The sequence below is a fragment of the Diceros bicornis genome, chromosome 5, assembly GCF_020826845.1.
Source record: "Diceros bicornis minor isolate mBicDic1 chromosome 5, mDicBic1.mat.cur, whole genome shotgun sequence".
In the NCBI taxonomy this organism is placed as follows: domain Eukaryota; kingdom Metazoa; phylum Chordata; class Mammalia; order Perissodactyla; family Rhinocerotidae; genus Diceros; species Diceros bicornis.
Genome location: NC_080744.1, coordinates 71,975,826 through 71,996,850, shown reverse-complemented (window position 1 = coordinate 71,996,850; position 21,025 = coordinate 71,975,826). Strand labels below are relative to the sequence as shown.

Here is a 21,025-nt window from a genome sequence, read left to right as displayed (position 1 = left end):
TGACCCATTTATTTTATAACTAGAAGTTTGTACCTCTTAATCCCCTTCACCTCTTTTGCCCAACCCCTCCTCCCCTCCCTTCTGGCAGGCACCAGTTCATTCTCTGTATCTTAGTATCTAAGATCGATGAGAGTAGGAACAGTCTGTCGCTGTTTTTTTTTTTTTTTGTGAGGAAGATTGGCCCTGAGCTAGCATCTGCCAATCCTCCTCTTTTTGCTGAGGAAGACTGGCCCTGGGCTAACATCTATGCCCATCTTCCTCCACTTTATATGGGACACTGCCACAGCATGTGGCAAGCGGTGCATCGGTGCGCGCCTGGGATCCGAACCAGCGAACCCCGGGCCACCACAGCAGAGCACGCGCACTTAACTGCTTGCGCCACCGGGCCAGCCCTCTGTTGCTGTTTTGTTCGTTTTGTTTTTCAGATTGAGTGTGGGGCTATCAACTGAGGCAGGGAATGCAGTAAGGAGAGCAGCTTTGGTGGGGTTGGGAAGCAGATAGTGAATCCCATTTGAGGTGGCTCTGGGGCCTCCAGGAGATGCTGGTAGGTAGCTAGTTGGATGTAGAGTTGTGGAGGTCAGGAAATAGGAGATATTGATTCAGGAGTCATCAGAGTGTGGTTGTGGGGTGAACCCTAAGATTACAAACAGGAGTCTGGTATGTAGAAGATGAGGCTATGACAAATATGGGCCAGACTAATGTTAATTTCCCTTTCTAGGTGAGGTTTTCTAGGTCACATGTTTTTGAAATTCTTTCTTAGATTAGTATAATTTGCAAAAGAGAGAAACTATAAATATAAATTTGGAAAGGGTTAGCTAAAAGGAGAAAACAGCAGAATCTTTAAGTATATGAAAATGGATATTAATAATAGGCTAGAATTAAGAGACTACAGATAAAGGTAGTTTTTTTTGTACCTGTGCTTTTGCTGTAGAAAGGGCAGGATAAAAGGATAAAAAGACACTGGAATAAGGAATGGCATCATTTGGCAAGATAGTCTTTCATTACGGCTGATATGATCGATGAGAGTAGGAAATTAGAAATATAAGAATTGTCCTGCCACTCACCCATCAGCTTTTCCAATCTCTCCTTCCAAGAGTAATTATTAATGTTGTATTTTCAGTTACATGTTCAGATAGTGACAAACCATAAATAAAAGCAGATTTAACCAGCTGCTCTAGGTAAGACTTGCCTCTATTATTTTATGTACCCTTTGTAGGTTTAACAAATAAAATGAAAAATGTTGAAGGAAAGGATGATTTTACTTATATTATTTATTTGTTTTTTGGTGGTGGGAAGGAGGCATGTCCCTGAACAAGCTGCCAAATCCTTGAGATAAGGATATAGTCTTTCATGAAAAAGCTGGAATATAAGGGGATTGATAGATAGCTAGCCATCTTGGCCAATCCAAGTTAACTGTACTTCATTTCAGTTTGTGTCGTGTGGTGTTTAAAAACCAAACAAAATAGAAAAATCCCCAAATGGTAAAGCAACAATTCATTTATTCATTCATAAAAGTAATTACTCACCTGTGGTAAATAATTTCAATGGTTTAGAAGGTCATAAAATGAAAAGTAAAAGTCTTACCCCACCTCTTTTCAGCCTGTTCCCCAAATGTGACCACTGTTAACATACTTGAGTATCCTTCTGGATCTATGTGTGTGCATGCTTTAAAAAAAAAATTATACAGACAGGATCATATTCTACATTCTGTTCTACATCCTGCGTTTTCACTTGTTGGTAAACCTTAGAATGCTTTTCATAGTAGGACATGTAGATCTTCTGTATTGTTTAAATGGTTGCATAGCATTGATGTGCTCTAATTTATTTAACCAATCCTCTGTTGATAGACATTTAGGTTGCTTCCATTTTTTAAATGTTATAAACAACGATATAAAGAACATCCTGATATATTTTTACATACTTATACAAGTAAATCCATAGGAACATACTTATACAAGTAAATCCATAGGATCAATTCGTAGCAGTGGAATGGCTATGGATTCTAAATTTTTATAGATATTTCCATATTGCTTCCAAAAAAAGCTATACCACTGTACATGCTCACCACCATCATATAAGAGTATTTTGACCTTTCTCTTGATGAATGAACATGTGAGTGAAATAGTGAATGCATGCACACTCATGACCACCTGTTGTGTGCCAGGCCCCATATGACGCCCTGGAAAGGAAAAGATGTGTAACGGGCGGTAGTCTCTGGCCACAGAGAGCTCACAGTTTGTTGGGGGAAAGCAGCTGTGGGGAGAGGGAGGATGAGAAGTGATTAAGATGGGGGTTTTGTCTCAGATGGAGCTGGGTTTAGTTACTGGTTCTGTTGCATACTAGCTGAATGGACGCGTATGTAAACCCCTTAATTTCTCTGTCTCTGTCCTTTTATTTGAAAATGGAGATAATAATGTCTATCTCACTGTATTCTTACAAGATTAAATAAGAAAGTTTATGTGAAGCCTTTAGTACAATGCCTACTACATAGTAAGTACTTGATGATGATGACATGATGACGATGATTACTATTATACATGAAATAGTGATTTCAGTCCTGGTGATAACGATCGCAGTGGGAATGTGCCCAGAGTGCTCTGGGGACCCAGGACGGAGAGTTCTCTTTGCCTGAAAGTGTTTGGGGGGCAGTTGTATCTGAGCCAAGTCTCTAAGCGTGAATAGTAGTTTGCCATGAGGTTGTATCAGGAGGAAATACATCCCTGTTAATAAGTTTCTCAAGAAAAGTACACAGCAGCAGGAAACCTCACTGATATATTGAAAATGTTGGGAACAGTCTCAGAAGAAATTCATTTGGGGCATCTTATGACCCTTGCTGCTTGAATTTTCAACCTTAGAAGTATCTTAGTTTAGTTTTGATTTATCATTGTTTCTGGTTTTGTTTTGAAGAATTAATCAAAAGAGTAATTCTTCAATTTTGTTTTAATTTCCTCCTTGCTTCTTTAAAAAATTACAATGGTTAATATGTGCTCATTATGGAAAATGTCAAAATATGTAATCTTTTCTATGGTTTTTAACCTAATTTGTCTTTTATAACGTGATATTCTTTGCCCCATTTCTTTTGGAGAGTTTATTATTTTTTTATAGTCACCATTTTCTTTATGGTTGGTAACATCTCTTTATATATTAAATTTAACCTTGAGTCTCACATGTATGCTGCAGATATTTTTATCCATTTTATTACTTTCTTAATTTCGTATATGTTTTTATTTGGAGGGATACTGATGTTTTAAAATTTTATTAGTGAAATCTCTCAGTCTTTTCCTTTATGATTTCTGCCTTTGGTTTCACTTTTAGGGAGTCTTTCTTTGTTCTTGAGAATCTATAAACTTTCATTTTATCCTAGCGTTTTATATTTTTTAATATTAAAATCTTAATCCTTTTTGAACGTGTGTTGATGAATAGGGAAGGAGTCTAACTTTTTATAAATGATGGCCAGGTGTCCCAACACCATTTAGTGAATAATCTACCCTTTCCCTGCTGGTTTGAAATGCCACCATTTTCATGTATTAAATCTTGTTTGGGTCTGTTTCTGGACGTTTTAGTCTTTTCCATTGATCTGTTTACCTCTCCTGGTGCTAGTGCCATGGTGTTTTGTTAATATAGCTGTATAATGGCTGTTTAATGCATTTTAATACCTGGTAGGATAAGTCCTGCCCTATTATTCTTATTTTAAAAAATTTAGCACTATTCTTAAACATTCATTTTTGAGATTAACTTTAAAATTACGCAGTCAGTTTCTCCCCCTAAATCCTCCAGAGATCTTGGTTGGATTTCTATTAAGTTTTTAGATTAGTTTGGGGGAAATGGATTTCTTTATAACATTCAGTCTTCTCCGGGAATATGGCACGCGTCCCCAGTTGTTCAAGGATTTTTCTGTGTTCCTTTGTAGATGTTTTTGCTTTTAGTCATGTTGTTTCTGCACATTTCTTGTTAAGTGTATTCCTAATCAATTAATATTTGTTGTTGTTATTGTGAATGGAATTTTTTTCCGTTATAATTTCAAGCTGGTTATTTTTGTTGTATAGGAAAGCATAGGAACATAGGCTCAACTTTCCAAATGGAACCAGAAGCCTCTGAAGTAATTTTAAAGTTATTTTTTTCAAAATTTTCTTAAGTGTGTAAAATCAAAGACATCCTTGATAACATGTTTTCAAAGTGAGGTATCCAAGAGTAGGTTTTTTTCTTTTTTCAGTTTTTTTTATTGAGGTCATAATGGTTCATAACATTGTGTAATTTCAGTGTACTCCCTCCCACTCTGGTAACCACTAATCTGTTCTCCTTATCCATATGTTTATCTTCCATATATGAATGAAATCATGCGGCATTTGTCTTTCTCTGTGTGGCTTATTTCACTTAACATCATACACTCAAAGACCATCCATGTTGTTGGAAATGGCACGATTTTGTTCTTTTTTTATGGCTGAGTAGTATTCCATTGTATGTATATACCACATCTTCTTCATCCATTCATTAGTTGATGGGCACTTGGGTTGCTTCCATATTGGCTATTGTGAATAATGCAGTGAACATAGGGGTGCATAAAATTCTTTGAATTGTTGATTTCAAGTTCTTTGGAGAAATACCCAGTAGTGGGATAGCTGGATCGTATGGTATTTCTATTTTTAATTTTTTGAGAAATCTCCATGCTGTTTCCATAGTGGCTGCACCCGTTTGCATTCCCACCAGCAGTGCATGAGGATTCCCTTTTCTCCACATCCTCTCCAACATTTGTTATTTTTTTGTCTTGTTAATTATAGCCATTCTGACAGGTGTGAGGTGATATCTCATTGTAGGTTTGATTTGCATTTCCCTAATACTTAGTGGTGTTGAACATCTTTTCATGTGCCTGTTGGCCATCTGCAAGAGTAGGTTTTTAGAGGCTCCTATTTCTTAGATGGGCTGAATAGTTTTCCTAATTTCCAGCAGATGTCAGTGTTTTACAAATTTATTAGTCAGAGGTGGTGGTTTTGTCTGCAGTCTCCCACATTTCTATATCCTTTAGTTACTTAATTAGCGTACTGGGAATTATTTGAACTGGAAGGGATTTTGGAGGTCATCTAAGTCAGTCCTTTCACTTTGCAGATGAGGGGACAGGCCTAGATGGGAAACGACTTGTCCAAGGTCACACAGTCACACAGCATGAGGCCGAAACCCAGGTGTTCTCGTTTCTAAAAGAGCCTCTCTCTAAACAACTGGTAAAAGGTAGTCACCAAATTCACAGAGAAGAAAAACTGTGTGGTCCAATATAGAAGTTATATTTGGGAGGAAGGGAAGCAGATGCTGTTCTATTTGTTTGGGTAGGTATATATATTTAAAAATTCTTAATGAATAAGATGTTAGATTCTTGGATTATAATTATAATTGAGTGAAATGAATTGAAAACCATTTGCTTTTGTTACCTGCATGTAGAATTATTGGATGTGAAAGTGACCTTTGATAGAATGTTCTGTTCTTCATACTGACTATGGATATAATATCAGTACTTGTATATGGTGAGTAGAATAACTCCCATCCCCCTCTCTGTACAGCCTAATTGGTTATGTTGAAAAGAAATAATATAAACAATTTAGTTCCACCTATGTCAGAAAATACTATCCAGGAATCTATAATCTTTTCCAATAAATACACCGAGTAATAGAAACATGTTGTTTGTTCTACATTATGAGAAATCAGGGCAAAGAAGCCAGAGGAATACTTAAGGGCAGCTTTCAACAACGTTATGAAGTGGGCAACATACCAGTTTTAGAAAAATATCCTTCCTTAATCAGCTGACTCCGCCCATCAAAATCTGCTTAGAGAAAGGATATGGGCCATTTAATCTTTAGTGCACAGGTGGGAACTTGCAGGGTGCATATAGTAAGCACTTACTTCTCTGACACCAGTGCTCACCGGATTTTGGAGAAGTGAGAGCCCATGTGCATTGGTGTGAAGGTGAAGGAAGTAACTGTGGATTGAGTCATAAAGGAAGGGTAGGGATTACATAAATACAGAGACTCGAAAGGTGGTGCATGTGTGTGGAAGGGCGGAAAGTGAATTTGTCAGGGCAAGTGGTGAACAGGTTATTATGTTTAGTGTAAGGTCAAACAAAGGAAGGTAAGATTGAAGGCAGGTTAGAGCTGGTTTGGTTTTAGACTTTTTGAGTTGGAAGTCACGTAATGTTTCTCTAAAGATTTTTAAAACTTTTTATTTTGAAATAATAAGTTGCAAAAATAGTACAGAGAAGTCCTGTATATCCTTCACCCAGCTTCCCTCGATAGTAACATCTTACACAATTGTAGTACAGTATCAAAACCAAGACATTGACCTTGGTACAATCTACAGTCCTTATTCAGGTTTCACCAGTTTTTACGTGTACTCGTTTATGTGTGTGTGTGTGTATGCATATTTCTATGCAGTTTTGACACGTGTATAGATTTGTGTAACCACTACAACAATCAAAATACAGAGCAGTTTTATTACTACAAAGGAACACCTCTGTAATACTCCTTCTAAAGGTTTTAAAAAGCTTTAAAGGAAATCCGGTTTTCTAGTTGGATAAGTGGGGATATAACCCTGGTGTCCAGAGTCCAGGGACTTGTTTGTGTTTGTAGTCCGAGACCTGGCGGGGAAGGGCCCCCTCAGGAGTCCTCCTTACATATGGTAGGTAGCATGTGGGAAGAGCAGGCAGTTTTGTAACAAATTTTATGAGGAACGAAACTGCTTAACTAGGAATATCCTACGTAGAGTTTTTTAAATGGCAGAAAAGATCTATTCACTCTTTTTCCTGGAATCTCAGAGATGCTTGTTCTGTGACTTCCCCACAGGCCAGTGGAGTTCTGATTTTCCTGGAGACTCAGCTTCGTTCTCTGAAGTCACTGATCTTTCTTTCATTTTCCTCTCAGAGGCCAACCGAGGGGTTCACTGGCTCAACCTGCAGAATTAAGTAGATTTCTTACCCTGGCATTGGAGGCACTTCTCAACGTGGTCTAAATGTATCCTTCCAGCCATCTTGCTTTTATTTCCTTCCTAAGTCCTTCCAAAGAGAACCAATCAGAAAACATACTCCATGCTTTCCCAAATATGTGCCTTTGCTCGTTCTGTTTTTATTTCTGATACTCCATCTCTGCCTCTCTGTCCTGACCCTTCAAGACCCTACTCATCCTTTCATTGCTCGTACAATAGGCCACCCCCTTGGTGAGGTTTTCTTGGGCTTACTCCCTTTCTCTGTGGAATACTTTCTTCCTTTTTACTTCTCACGTTGTCACTTAAATTACTCTGCCCCTTTTTACAGTTATTTAATTTACTTATACACACAACTTATTGGGTGTATTTCTAGCTGCCCAGGTTTTTAGATCCCAGAGGGTATGAATAGTTACTTCTCTCTCTGTGTCTTCTGCGGTTTTTCGGACAGGGCCTTCCATGTAGTAAGTTATTAGTAATGCTGTTTATTAATTTGACTCCATTGAATTTTGATTCAGCTGCAAATCCTCAGAATTTTTTTTTCTGCTTCCTTTTTCCTATCAAGCTGCTCTAACAGGTTTTAGAAACATTAAGAGTTTCAAGAGCAAGTTTCTCCCCCACTAGAAGAAGACTTATTGAAGCAGATAACAAGGATAGTTGGAGTGAAAAAAGCATTTGGAACTCATTGGAAAAAGATGTTATATAAAAACCAGGTACTATTATTTCAAGATAATAGCTTACTTTATCTCAGGCTTGCAGTAATAGAATTTGTTCTAGATGGCACAAGGCTCATATTAGCCGAGCTGCGAGTCCTCCTAAGCGTAGAAGAAGGGAGCAAGCAGAAGAAATATAATGTACCGTGTAATTTTATTTTAGTTAAAGGTACTGAACCAGAAAGTTTGCAGAACTTTCAAGTGCTCGTTTAACGTCTTGGTAAAACAAATGGTGGAAGCCAGGGAGAAGTTTCCATTCAAGGCTTAGGAATCATGCAGTGCTATAATTATTTAAAATAATGACTTTGAGAGCTCATCTTCTAAAAAGTAAGAAAAATAGAAAAGCTCTGGAAGCATGCGTGTATTTCTGTATCTGAAGAAATTATTCTTCACTGCTTTCGAGAGTAAACCAGGCTTTTCTTTTCTTTCTTGAGCACAACCTCATATGAACCTGCGCCGTAGGATGGGCTGCCCGCCAGATGCAACCAAATTTACCCCAATGCCTAAGTTCTTTCTTTCATTCTTTTTTTTATTGTGGTAAAAAACATATAACATAAAATTTACCGTCTTAACCATCTTTAAGTGTATAGTTCAATATTGTTAAGTATACTTACATTGTTGTGAAACAGATCTCCGGAACTTTTTCATCTTGCGAAACTGAAACTCTGTACCCATTAAACAACTCTCCTTTTCCTCCTCCCACCAGCCTCTGGCAACCACCATTCTATTTTCCGTTTCTATGAATTTGGCTGTTTTAGATACCTCATGTAAATGGACTCATACAGTATTTGCCTTTCTGTGAATGACTTTATTTATTGATTGATTATGTCACATAGATAGGCTGGATTTGTCCTTAAAATTCTCAGAGTCACTAAGCTTTGAATCTAAAGAGATCTGAGAAATTGAAGGATTCTATCCATACATTTTGTAGATGAGAAAAATCAGACAATCAGACGTTGCCTAAGGTTAGTGAAAAATCTCTGGAAGTTCTGTAATTTCTTCTCAATTTTATTGAACTTTTTTAGGTCTATCAGTTCATTAATGACAATGAAAGTATCCCAAACTCAGAGCCAAAATAAATGTGACATTTAGAAAATGCCATTTGGATAAAGCTGCTGGTGCTGATCCTATTTTCTGCAAAGCACTTTTGTATACCTGCAGTAAGGCCAGTTTAATTCTTTTTTTCCAATAAGATTTATTTTGGTCAATATCTGCTAAGATAGGATAAGCTGAAGTATAGTTTCTCTCTCTCTCTCTTTTTTGTTTTTGACCTATGGTAGATGCTCTAAAGCAGGGCTTGTCAAACTTTTTCTGTAAAGGGCCATATAGTAAATATTTGGGGCTTTGTGCGCCATACAGTATCTGTTGCAACGATTCAACTCGGCTATTTTAGTATGAAAGCAGAGCATGGCTGTGTTCCGTTGAAATTTTATTTACAAAAGCAGGCAACAGGCCAGATTTTGCCTGCAGGCTGTAGTTTGCCAACCCCTACAGTAAGGTATTGGGACCCTCACTTCTACTTTTTTTGGTCTTTGGCACCTAGCTTGCTATCTTTAACATAGGAGACAGTTGGTAGTTGTTGTTTGTGGTGATGGTGATGATGATGATAATTAAGAAAATAATGTAAATCAAATGATCATTTCCTGCTGACTTACAGTTTTGGAGTTAAAGTTGGCCCTTAATATCCGCCCGGTCTGCATCCGCAGATTCAACCAACTGCGAATTGAAAGGCCTACAATGGTTGCGTCTGTACTGCACGTGTACAGACTTTTTTTTTGGTCATTATTCCCTAAACAATACAGTATAACAACCATTTACAGAACATTTACATTTATTAGGTATTATAAGTAGTCTAGAGATGATTTAAAGTATAGGAATATGTGTGTAGGTTATCTGCAAATACTACCCCATTTTATATAAGGGACTTAAGCATCCATAGATTTTGGCATCCGCGGGGGTCCTGGAACCAATCCCCCTCAGATACCAGGTAATGACTATATTTTCTATATACGATGCTAGCCTTATGATATAATAAGAAACACTTAAGAAAAATAACTAATGTTTGAAGTACATCTTCAAAAGAAGGCTGGAAATTTTTCTGAGTATTCATAAAGATGAATTTTCCAAAGGAAAATAGCTTTGTTCTGATTGCAAAGATAAGATATACTCAAGCAATACAGAGAGGTATAAAGAAGAAATAAAAAATAAGCCCAAATCCCGAAACCCAGAGGTTACCACTGATAATAGCCATATGTAAATCTTTTGCTGGATCCTTTCACTTGGCCCCTCCAGATCCACTGTCTGCCTTTTCCACTTGCTTAGGACCCGGGAAGGTCTACCTGTATGGACTACATCAACAGGTGCCCTCACCCAAGTTTCTGGTTCTTCAGCCAATGAGGGGGGCCAGTGGAGACCCAGGGGTGTGGGAGAGTGAGATGGGGTGTTTACTCCCCTGTTGTCCCCCTCCCCCAGTGCTTCGTCTGCCAAGAGCCTCAATCCTGTCAGCTAGTCCCTCTAATTGCAGCCCTTTTGGTGCCTGTAACCTCGCCCTCCCCACCCCCACCCCTTGCACCTTCAGGCCTGGGAGTGGTCAAGGCTCCCCAGCAGTTATTACTGTGGGGGACTGCACCACCACTACTGCTTCCTCACTGCCCTACCTACCCTTTGAATCATCCCATTATTAAACTACTCTCACTTGCCCAGTTTGAGTGTGTCATCTGCCCCTCACTATGGCCACCTGACTGATATGATGTTGTGTCCAGTTTGACTGATCCCTGCACCGAGGCAGATGAGGACAATGTTCCTTGTCTGCTTTCCTTCTCCAGTCAAGAAACAAAGAGCTTCCACACTTCACAAGAGCTAAGAAATTAAAGTTCACATTCCAGCTCTTGCATTTACTAGCTGTATGACTTTGGACAAATTACATCATCTCTTTGACCTTTGGTTTTCCCATTTGAGCAAGGGGATGATAATAGCTATCTCATAGGACTGTTGGGAAGATGAAATGAGGTTGTCTCTGTGAAGTGCATTAGCACAATGTCTAGCACATGGCTTTTAAGTGCTGAAAGGGATTGTAAAAGAGCGACTCCATTTTCCTTGGTTTGTGAACAGATTCTCCTCAAAGAATCCTTTGTAAAGGGAAAGACCATTTGTAACAGGGGGAATCTTTTCCACAGCACTCATTTCAGAGACTTCATATTTCAGAGAGTCATCATGGCTCCCTGCTCTGCTCAGGGCTCCAGCTATCTCTTAATGGACGTCTCTGGCCTGCGTGTTTCTAGCTGACAGCAGGTGACAGTAGAGAGTCATACCCACCCTTGCAGGTAGTTTGAGCTAATAGGAAATCTGCATAATTTAACTCTTTTGGAGTGTTAGTGTTAGGAGTTTTGAGTACTCAAAAAGAAATAACTTTCAGAGTCAACAGAAAGAGAATAAGTATTATTCACACCCCTAAGTATAATAATAGCTAGCGTTTATTGAACACTTACTAGAGTTTTTGCATACCTCCATTTATTTATTTATCTATTCAGTCACTCTATTAAAGTACGTAGTAGTATTATTTCCATCTTAAGGAGAAGAAAAGGAGTTTTAGGAGAGGTTAAGTAACTTGATTCGTGTTTCTTAGCTAGTAAGCTACTTTGGGATTCAAACTCAAGCAGTCTCTCTGGAGGCCTGCACACTCAGCTGCCGTGCTGTACTGCCTCCAAGGTTCTTGTCCTGGAAATGCTAGATGGTTGATATTTTAAAAGAGTTTAAAAAAATTTGGTTATATATACACATGGTAAAAATATTGAAGTTGCACAAAAGGATGGAGTGAAAGTATAAAGTATCTTTCTCATCTTAGTCCTCCTGTTCCCCAATTCCTTTCTCCAGAGCCAGCCACTGTTGCCAGTTTATTTTGGATCCTTCCTGAGATATCCTTATAGGGCTTTACCGGTATTATAGGTAGAGGGGTGATTGGTCCTTATAATCCATCTTAACTTGAATTCTGTCCTATTGTCCTTGATATTTTTCTAGGCTCTCTGGGTTAGGTAGGAGGAGATGCTGTTAGAGAGATCCTCGGCAGCTAAGTCACCAAATACTATTCATGTTTATTTCTTTACCTAGAAGAATCTAAATTCCCGTCATCTCCTACTTCCTTCATTTAAACACACAGTCAGTGTTCACAGGGTTGAATAAAAGCCTTGAACTCATAAACACTTAGGTTTCAAATATAAGGCACAATATATAAGGCACAAATATAAGACAATGCAGCAATTGTCTTATATTCTGAATTCCTCATTAGCTGATTAGTGCAGTGTCCTGTCATACCTGGGGATACTAGGGAGATGGCTACCTTACACGGTGTGGGGTACTTGTCCCCAGTGCTCTTGTGACAAATACATCCCTGTATTTTGACTTGAATGTTAGGACCTGTGTAAAAAGAAAGGATTTTATAATAACAACAAAGAAATGATCAATCACATGATAATCTTGTCTTTAATACGTGGTTTTTACTACAGTGTGTTTGATTCTACTTGGAGATTCCCAAATGGCCAAAATATGTTGTGACCAAAAAGGCAGAAAGAGTGAAGGTACATTTACAACGTCATTAAAAAAAAATTAGCATCTACATGAGGCGGTTTAATTGAATATTCCTTAAGAGCATTATGGATTTGCAGGGAAATATGTTTTTTAAAAACACAATTTTTATATATAATCAGAAGTCAAATATATTTTATGATTGTAATCACATAAATAAATGATTTTGTTTATTACCTTGTATGCTCTGTACTGTTTTACTATTAAGAGTGATGCAAGGAGGTGGTACTTCAATCTTTCTGTCTAAGGCAACCATAAGGAGTTCAAAGCATATGGTATTGATTTTTGAGAGGTCTGCTACAAGAGTTATTATCGTGAATTATTGGTTCTGTATTTTATGTTAGGATTTCAGCTTCATGTTTTAGAAGCACGTTTGGTGGAAGTGCCTGTGTTGTTATAATCAGATGTGTGGCCTAAGGAGTCTGCATGCAGCAACTGATTAAGTTGACATTTGGTATTAATAGCTTAGAGACTCTTTACGTCATAATATGCTTATCCATTTTAGATTTTAGGTGAAGGCAATTTTGACTGATGTTTCCTAGCTAATAAGTGGCAGTGCTGGGATTCAGACCCAGGCAGCCTGTCTCGGAGCCTGCACACTCAGCCCCTCTGCTCTCCTGCCTGTATAGAGACCTTGCGGCCTGTAAAGCCTGAATGATTTACTCTCTGGCCTTTTATAGGAAAAGTTTGCTAACCCCTATTCCATCACGTCTCCCCTGGTTTTCTTCCAAACCATGGAGCTGAGGGAACATTTAAGAGCCAGTTCTCAGGTAAGGCTGTAAAAGCTCTGGTTAAAAATCACTTGAAGTTAAAAATCACTGGAGAAGCTCCTAGCGCTTCCCTGCTACCTGGCTCAAGAAATAGTGTCTGACATTTCTTAATTAAACCAAGAAAAGCTGTCATAATAAATGTAATGCTCGTAAATGGCGTAATCTGAGCACTGTGCTGAGGAGCTTACAAACATAATCTAATTTAATTTTCATGACCAGCCTTGTGAAGTAGGTGTTGTTTTTAGCTTCATCTTAGATATGGGAAGGTTGAAGCACAGAGAGGATATTAGGTTGCCCATAGTCACACAGCTAAGTAATAGCCTCAGGGCCCATGTCCCTGATCATCATACTGGACTGCCTCCAGAGGGCGCTGGTGTTTCAGAACTAGCACCAAATGAAAAGACAGATGTTGGTGAGCAAATACAATGTGTGGGGCTGAGTGAGCTTTCCGAAGGTTAGCTTTGCAGTTTTGGAGTGCAGAATCACCTTAGAAAGCCAAGAAAGCCTGGAGAAAAACACTCAACAAACCATGATTCTGCAGAACAATCTCGTGACTTCCAGAGAACACTTTCTGAATGATGAATTGCAATCCTGATGCAGTGGGGGCTCTTTGACTGTGCTGGTCACATTCTGTGCTAGCAGGGGCCTGCGAAGCAGGTGCACACAGGAGTAAACAAGATCAGGTTGACTTCTCTTGCATGTTGTGCTAATGTCAGTGTCCTCTCTTAATGAGCCTTTGAAAAATTTGAAAAATAGAGCCATGCTAGAGGCTTATAAAGAACATGTCCATGGACCAAGACTTTTTCTCTCCATCCCTCTACTGAGTGTTGACCTTGCAGTGTGTTAGGGTGGGTCTGAGGTCTACCTCTGTTAGTGGGGATGACCCAGGTGGGACCAGCATGGGCAAGGGGAGCTTGTTGACCCTGTACGTGATTTTCAAGCCCTGTGGATCCTTCATCTTTGGGGAGGGAAAGCATGCAGCACGGTGTTATGAAAGTGTGAAGAGCACCAGGTGTGTGTGTAGCGGGGAGAGGGGGTATGCATGTGATGATGGTGGTACAGCACAGGAAGAACTTCAGGGGTGACAACAAATGGATGAAGTCAAGCAAGGAAAACACTTGGATTCACCAAATAGCAGAAGCAGACCAGGAAGGGGGTCCTAAGGACCTGAAGCCAGGGGCAACAGGTGACCCTATGGTTGAAGGGAGCAGCAGTACCAGTCCTGTGGCTAGAGGGTCCAATGGCAACACCCCGTATAGGCTGTCAGGACCCCTGCTTGTGAATGGCCATTTCAGAGCCTTTCGTCACCTGAGAATCCCAAAGCCATTCTGTTTTTTGCTTAACAGTTGTACAGCTCACTTTGAACAAGCAGTCATGCAAGATAATGGTTTTATCATTTTCTTGTCCCATAATTTGCCTCCCTGGTCCAAACCCATATAACTTGGAGTTATTAAAGTAGGGGATGTCATGCTAGAATTGATCCATTCTGCAGATAATATACTTGTCTTTCAGAGTTTCTTTGGCCTAGAATTCTATTAAAATTCAAGCATGACGGATGACTTGGAAAACATTATGGCCCTCAAGGAAATTTTCTGTCTGGTGGGCAGACAGAGACATGCAGTCGGCTGTAGAACAAGGTAGACTTTAGAGAGAGCTATAATCAAAGTGCAGGGAGTAACAAGAATAGAGGGAGCAAGATGAATTCTAACTCGAGGGATTTGAGAATGTTATTTTCTTACCTGTTTCCTTTCTTCATTCTCTTCTACCAGCTGCCTACAGGCGGATGCTCTGAAGTTCTACGTTTTCTTTCTTATGTGTTCTTTCTGGTGGAAAATCTGACTGTTCTCCTGGATTTCCTTTTGGTGTCTTTGCCTTTTTAAAAAAATTGTGGTAAATAACGTATAACATGAGATCTGCCCTGTTAACACATTTTTAAGTTTATGGTACAGTATTGTTAACTATAAGCACAATGTTGTACAGCACATCTCTAGAACTTTTTCATCTTGTGTGACTGAAACTTACACCCATTGAACAGCAACTCCGCATTTCCTCTTCCCCTCAGCCTCTGGCAACTCTCCTTCTACTTTCTGTGAGTTTGGCTACTTGAGATACCTCGTATAAGTATAATCATGCAGTATTGTGCTTCTGCAACTGGCTTATTTTGCTTAAACTAATGTCCTCGGGGTTCTTCCATGTTGCAGCATATAACAAGGTTTCCTTCTTTTTCTTGGCTGAATAATATTCTGTTGTATGTACTACATTTTATAGTTCATTCATTCTTCAGTGGACATTTAGGTTGTTTCTGCCTCTTGGCTATTGTAAATAATGCTGCAGTGAACCTGAGTGTGCAAATATCCCTTTAAGACCCTGATTTCAATTCTTTTGGATAAATACCCAGAAGTGGGATTGCTGGCTCCTATGGTAGTTCTATTTTTAATTTTTTGAGGAACCTCCACACTGTTTTCCATAGCAGCTGCACCTTTTTATATTCCTAGTAACAATGCACACCGGTTCTGATTTCTCCACATCCTCACCAGCATTTATTATTTTCTGTTTTTTCTTTTTTATAATGAACATCCTAATAGGTATGAAGTTGATTTGCATTTCCCTGATGATTAGTGTTGTTGAATGTTTTTTCATATACCTCGTGGCCATTTTTATGTCTTCTTTAGAGAAATGTCTATTCAAGTCCTTCGTCTACTTTTTAATCAGGTTGTTTGGTTTTTTGTTACTGAGTTGTAGGGGTTACTTTGCCTTTAATTCCCAGATCTCCATGCCACTACCTGACAAACTCTGCACCATGTCTTCTGTTACTCCTCAGCCTGGTCCTTCTGCCCTATTCCCTTCTCATCACCCTGCTCCTGCCACCCTTCCCTTGGTTTCTGAAACATACTCAGACCCAACTCTGACATATCCTGAAAAATCTAGGTCAAGTCAAAGTTCCCCATGGATCCTTCCCTGACCACCCAGCCAGAGTGGCTGTCCCTCTGCTGAAGTCTCCGGCACTTCCTGTCTCTATTGCTTTGGGGCAATTGGCAGAGACCGCTGCCTTGCATTGGAGTGGATGTTACACGTGTGCGTATTTTATGTTAACTAAACTCTTGTCTTCTGAAGGGCAGGGGCTGTGTATCTCCCAGAGGACTTGACCACCTTGCCGCACTGTAAAGGGGCAGGAAGCCTAGAAAAAGATTGTGTGTGTGTGTGTGTGTGTGTGTGTGTGTGTGTGTGTGTGAGTTCTGGGTACAGAAGACAGAGCTGAACTTGAAGCCTGGGTGTGCTCTGGCAACAGAAGGAGGACATGGAGGGAGCAAAGTCTACATGCACAAGCCACTCTTACTCCCAAGAGAGAAAGGTTGCCAGGACAGGGACAAGGAGGAAAGGTGAAGCTCGGTAGCAGGGCCTTTTAGCCAGTTGGGATTGGCATAGACAAGCAGGTCTACGCGAGAGGATCATGACTGTAATCTGAGACGTGCTCTGCTGGATTTTGGCAGGCAGGGGTTGACAAGTGTGCTGGGAGCCAGAGAGGTGAGTTCACCTCACAATTCTGCAGGTAGTCAGAACAGCTGCTGATAGCGGGGCCCAGCCTAGCTGGCGGTCTGAACATCTCTACTCCGAACACCCTGTTCTGGAGAATTTATGGCTTCTAACCCTTGTATGTGCTTGCCAGCAGTGCTGTATGAGTGGTTAGTCAATGGCTAAACTGTAGGTCACCCAGAAGCCCCTAGGACAGCCTTCAGGAGGCCAAAGCCCAGGGCAGGAAGGTCACAGGACAGACCACAGGATTGGACGTGTAATGTGGCTCTTGAGTAGTGCTGGTCCATCATGCTCCCTGCCAGGGGCTGGTGGAGCATTCCCTAGGCCTCACAAAATCCATGGAGATCCTCCACCTTGTGACCTTCCTTGCCTTCTTCATAGGAGTCCCCCCACACCTTTCACTGTGGTCAGGTTTTTATAGTTTCCAAGACTCTGCCTTCCACCCTGAGCCCCAGCAACCTGCTCTGTCCTGATGATGCCATGGCCGGTTCTGGTCTTTGTGTTCCCTTGGAGCGTTCCAGCCAGAGCACCAATTATGGGGCCCCATCTTGTACCTCTGAAAAGTCCCTGAGTAGGTCAAAGGTCACTCTCACATGAATCCAGGAAAACCTGACAACCTGGCCTTGCCTCTCCAGTGGGAGAGGAAATGAAGAGGGTAGCTTGGTTCTCTTGACAGCTAACTCTCTTCCTACTCGCTGACTTTGAGGACAGCTTCATTCTTTCTGGCTTCTTTCTGACCCTCTCCTACTCTTCCTGTTGCCCTTATCCTGGACACTGGCCTCCCAACCTGGCAGGGGTGGAGAATCACCTGGATGCTTAGAGAAAGAAAGGAAGGAAGGAAGGGAGGAAGGGAGGGAAGAAGGGAAGAAGGGAAGAAAGAAAGAAGTTCTTAGGCCCTGTCCCTGGAGATTCTCTTTAACTAGGTGTGGATGGGGCCTGGGAATCTGGCATTTTTGTACCTAGATATGTAAAAGAACTGGAAGGATGGATGATGGACTTACTGGGTTGCTGAGTCATTTTTATTTCCTTCTTTGTCGGACTCTGTGCTTTTTGGATTTTCTAGAGTGATCATGCATTTCTTTAGAAATCAGAGGAAGAATAGGTGTCATTAAAAAATAAAAACCAGATCCCAGATCCTAGAGTGATCAGTCTTTCAGAAACCATTAACCCTCGTAAATTTGTTCTTCTTTTCTGCAGGGGGACTTGATCTCATCTTCATGCCAGGTCTTGGGTTTGACAAGCATGGCAACCGGTTGGGGAGGGGCAAGGGCTACTATGACACCTACCTGAAGCGCTGTCTGCAGCATGGGGCAGTGAAGCCTTACACCCTGGCCTTGGCTTTCAAAGAACAGATTTGCCTCCAGGTCCCTGTGGACGAAAATGACATGAAGGTGGATGAAGTCCTTTACGAAGACTCCTCAGCATCTTAAGTCCTGATGACTACAGCCAAATAATCAGTGTTTTGTACCAGAGAAAAGCAGAATACGTGTATTTTCCCTTGTCAAAAATTACTTGAAATGGCACACTAATGTGAATCCGGACTGTGTTGTTTTTAATGTAATTATAAAATACCTAACATAAAACCATCTTTAAAAATCAATAGAATAGTAGAATGTTAATTAAAATGGAGGCCATTGCCATATGGTTTTCAGGTTAACTTCCTGGTATTAACGTGACAAGCTGATCTTTCTGCTTTGAAATTTAAGTTAAATATTTATGAAGAACTGGGCTCCAACTCAGAGTGTGAAAGGAAGGTAAGCTCATTGGGAGCGGACACTATTTCATTAAGTCCTATCATAAGCCTGCTCAGTCTCTGGCAGGCATGTGGCGACTCTGCAATTATTAATTGATTTGTTGGTGTTTGCTTTGCATACACAGTTCCCCAAGAATGTTATACCACTTCATCACGACTTTATTTACTGACCCTGAAATTTTATGTCTGATACTTTATAGCTTTTGGTGGTTAATGGACTGGAATTTTTTATGATTTAAATTTCACCTGTTTGGTTTCCATCTCTGCTGATCTGTATGTCAGTTACTTATGAGTTTGAGATCTGATATCCTGTAAGTTAGAAATTGTTTCTGTTTATTTGTGTTTTCTGCTTTAGAAATGAAATCTGCTGTGGGCTGAAAGTTGGCAGATGGCATCACAGCTAGGGAGTGGTAATGTTGTGGGGGAAGATTTGGTTATAACCAAAAACCCAGGAGTCTTCCTAGACACTGCTCTCTCACTCACACCCCATGTCCAGCCTGTCACCAGGTCCTGTTGATTTTGCCTCTGAAATGCCTCTTACATCTGTCCTCTCCTCTCCATCATCCTGTTGTTCCTTTTGTCTAGCTGCTCAGAATTTCTAAGCTGAACTTGGCAAGAGCCTCATCCCTGGCTTCTCTGGCTTCAGTCTGGACCTCTCCAATTTGTTTCTCAAACTATAGTCAAAGTGATTTTATAAAACATGAATCTGATTGTAAAGCACCACTGATTGGAATCTTTCAGTGGCTGTTCAGAGCCTCCTGGGTAATGACCACATGCCTTCTCTTGTGTACAAAGCCCCTTAAACGAGGTCTCCCACCTGTCTTTTTCTAGCCTCTTCTCTCCCCACTCCCGTATTCTCCTTCTGCACCACTTGTACAAATGTACACGTAGTTCCCTGAACGTTGCAGGCTTCTTCTGCCCTTTGCACCTTGTAAGCGTGCTTTTTCCTCTGTCTGCAATGCCCTTTCCTCTTTTGTTCATCTGGAAAACTCCTGTTTATCTTTCAAGACTCAGCTCCAGTGTCATCTCTTCTGTAAAGTCTTCCTCTGTGTTCTCGAGCAGAGTTAATGTTCCTTCACTTGTCTAAATAGCCCTGGCCATTGTCCTCTTTATCATATGGTCCTACATATCAATTATTGATTGTCATATCCGTCCCCTTCACCAGACTGTGAGCTCCAAAGAGCAGGGATAGTCTTTATATTTCTCATGCTTAGTAGACACCAAGGCATATAGTGGATGTTTGAAAATTTTTTTGAATGAGTTAATTGAATACATTTGGAAGTGTTTCTTTTGAAGCATGGATCCAGATTCTTTGGATAATAGCATATGATTTGATGTTTTGTGCACAAAAGTAAAAACACTTTAAAAATGTCAATTGAGCTGAAATTGAACGTTCACAATATAATATGAACAGTGAGAAATGGGAGGGAAACAGGATGTCTGCAAGCTATAAAATCATATGACTGTGCTGGTTAGAAACCTTGTTAAGGGTTACTTCAACCATAAGGTTAGGGTGAATGTTAATACAGCTGACACGACTGTTGAGGGCTGAAATGGTTAAACAGTAAAATCCCCCAGCTGCTACAGGCCTGGAAACTTAAGCACCATTGAACTCAATCTGTTATTTTACCCAAGGAGAGCATTTAAAAAACACTCCCCAGCTCCTCAAGTACAGACAGAATACAGAGTCGACTTGCCAGAAGACCCAAGGTGCTGAGATTCAGGAAAGTCAGAGGTCTGCAGGGTCTCTCATCTGGAAAGAGGGCCATTTCCTAATGAGCAGTAATGAGCAGTGGTCATTGTGCAGACGGTATTGAAAAGGGAGAGAAAGCCCCGATGATGCAGGTGATAGCGACACTGTAACTCTGACTAGCACATTAGCAGATGCAGGGGGCAGGGCCTCGAGCCAGCATGATGAGAGTCTCAGGTGAGGGGATTATCCAGGTAGGAGAGAAATGGCGACTAGATGTGAACAGAAACAATTTTAGTGTTGGGGAATTGGAAATATATCGGAGCCCCAACATATGTCAGTGATTGCTGCCTATTCTAAAGAACTGTGCTTAATTTAGCTAGAAAGTAACCTCTGTGAAGTTCTAGTCGATCTAACAGATATCAGTAAGAACAGTGCACATTCAATCATAAAGTCCTACTAAGAAAATATGTCTGGGCATGGGTGGCTTGATGCAGAAGCTCAGTTCCTGGTCCCTGTTCTTTTTTTCTTTTGGAGATCGTTGAAATTCAGTGAATCGTGCTGCATTTTAATCATATGTTTACATGCTTATTTCCTCCACTTGCCTGTGAACTCCTCAAAGGCAAATTCTCTGCCAAATTTGTGGTTTACTCCAGGACCTACCAGAGGCTCGAGCACAAAGTAAATAGCCAGTAAATTCTTGATGAGGGAATGAACCAGTGTGCTTATTGCCCTGTGTTTTGCACTTGCTGGTTTTTACGTTGGTTGCTATTTGCTGCTGAGATTCTATCCTTTCAGCATTGTCTCAGGGTTGGATTGTTCTAGAACAGGTGTTCTGTTAACTGCGGTTGCATTGCCTTCCTCTGCCAGTCCTTATATGTGTGTGTCGCATTATCGTTGCTACCTGGCCTCGTTACTGCTTTCCTTCTTTGCATCTTTGTGATCATCTCCCCTCCTATGCACAGGCGGTCGCAGCCCCCCTGCCCTTTAAGGGCAGTTGCTAATCCCTGTGAGCACCCGCCCC

At 40.5% G+C, this 21,025-nt stretch overlaps 1 protein-coding gene across 3 annotated transcripts in view; it reads left to right on the top strand.

The window, feature by feature from the left end:
- MTHFS (methenyltetrahydrofolate synthetase) overlaps positions 1-19,940 on the top strand; it is a 65,224-nt gene extending 45,284 nt beyond the window's left edge. For all 3 annotated transcript variants that reach the window (XM_058542211.1, XM_058542213.1, XM_058542212.1), the window contains exon 3: positions 17,756-19,940. In XM_058542211.1, coding sequence (XP_058398194.1) covers positions 17,756-17,988 — 233 coding nt within the window. In that variant the 3' untranslated portion in view covers positions 17,989-19,940. The remainder of the gene's footprint in view (positions 1-17,755) is intronic.
- The last annotated feature ends 1,085 nt before the right edge of the window (positions 19,941-21,025 follow it).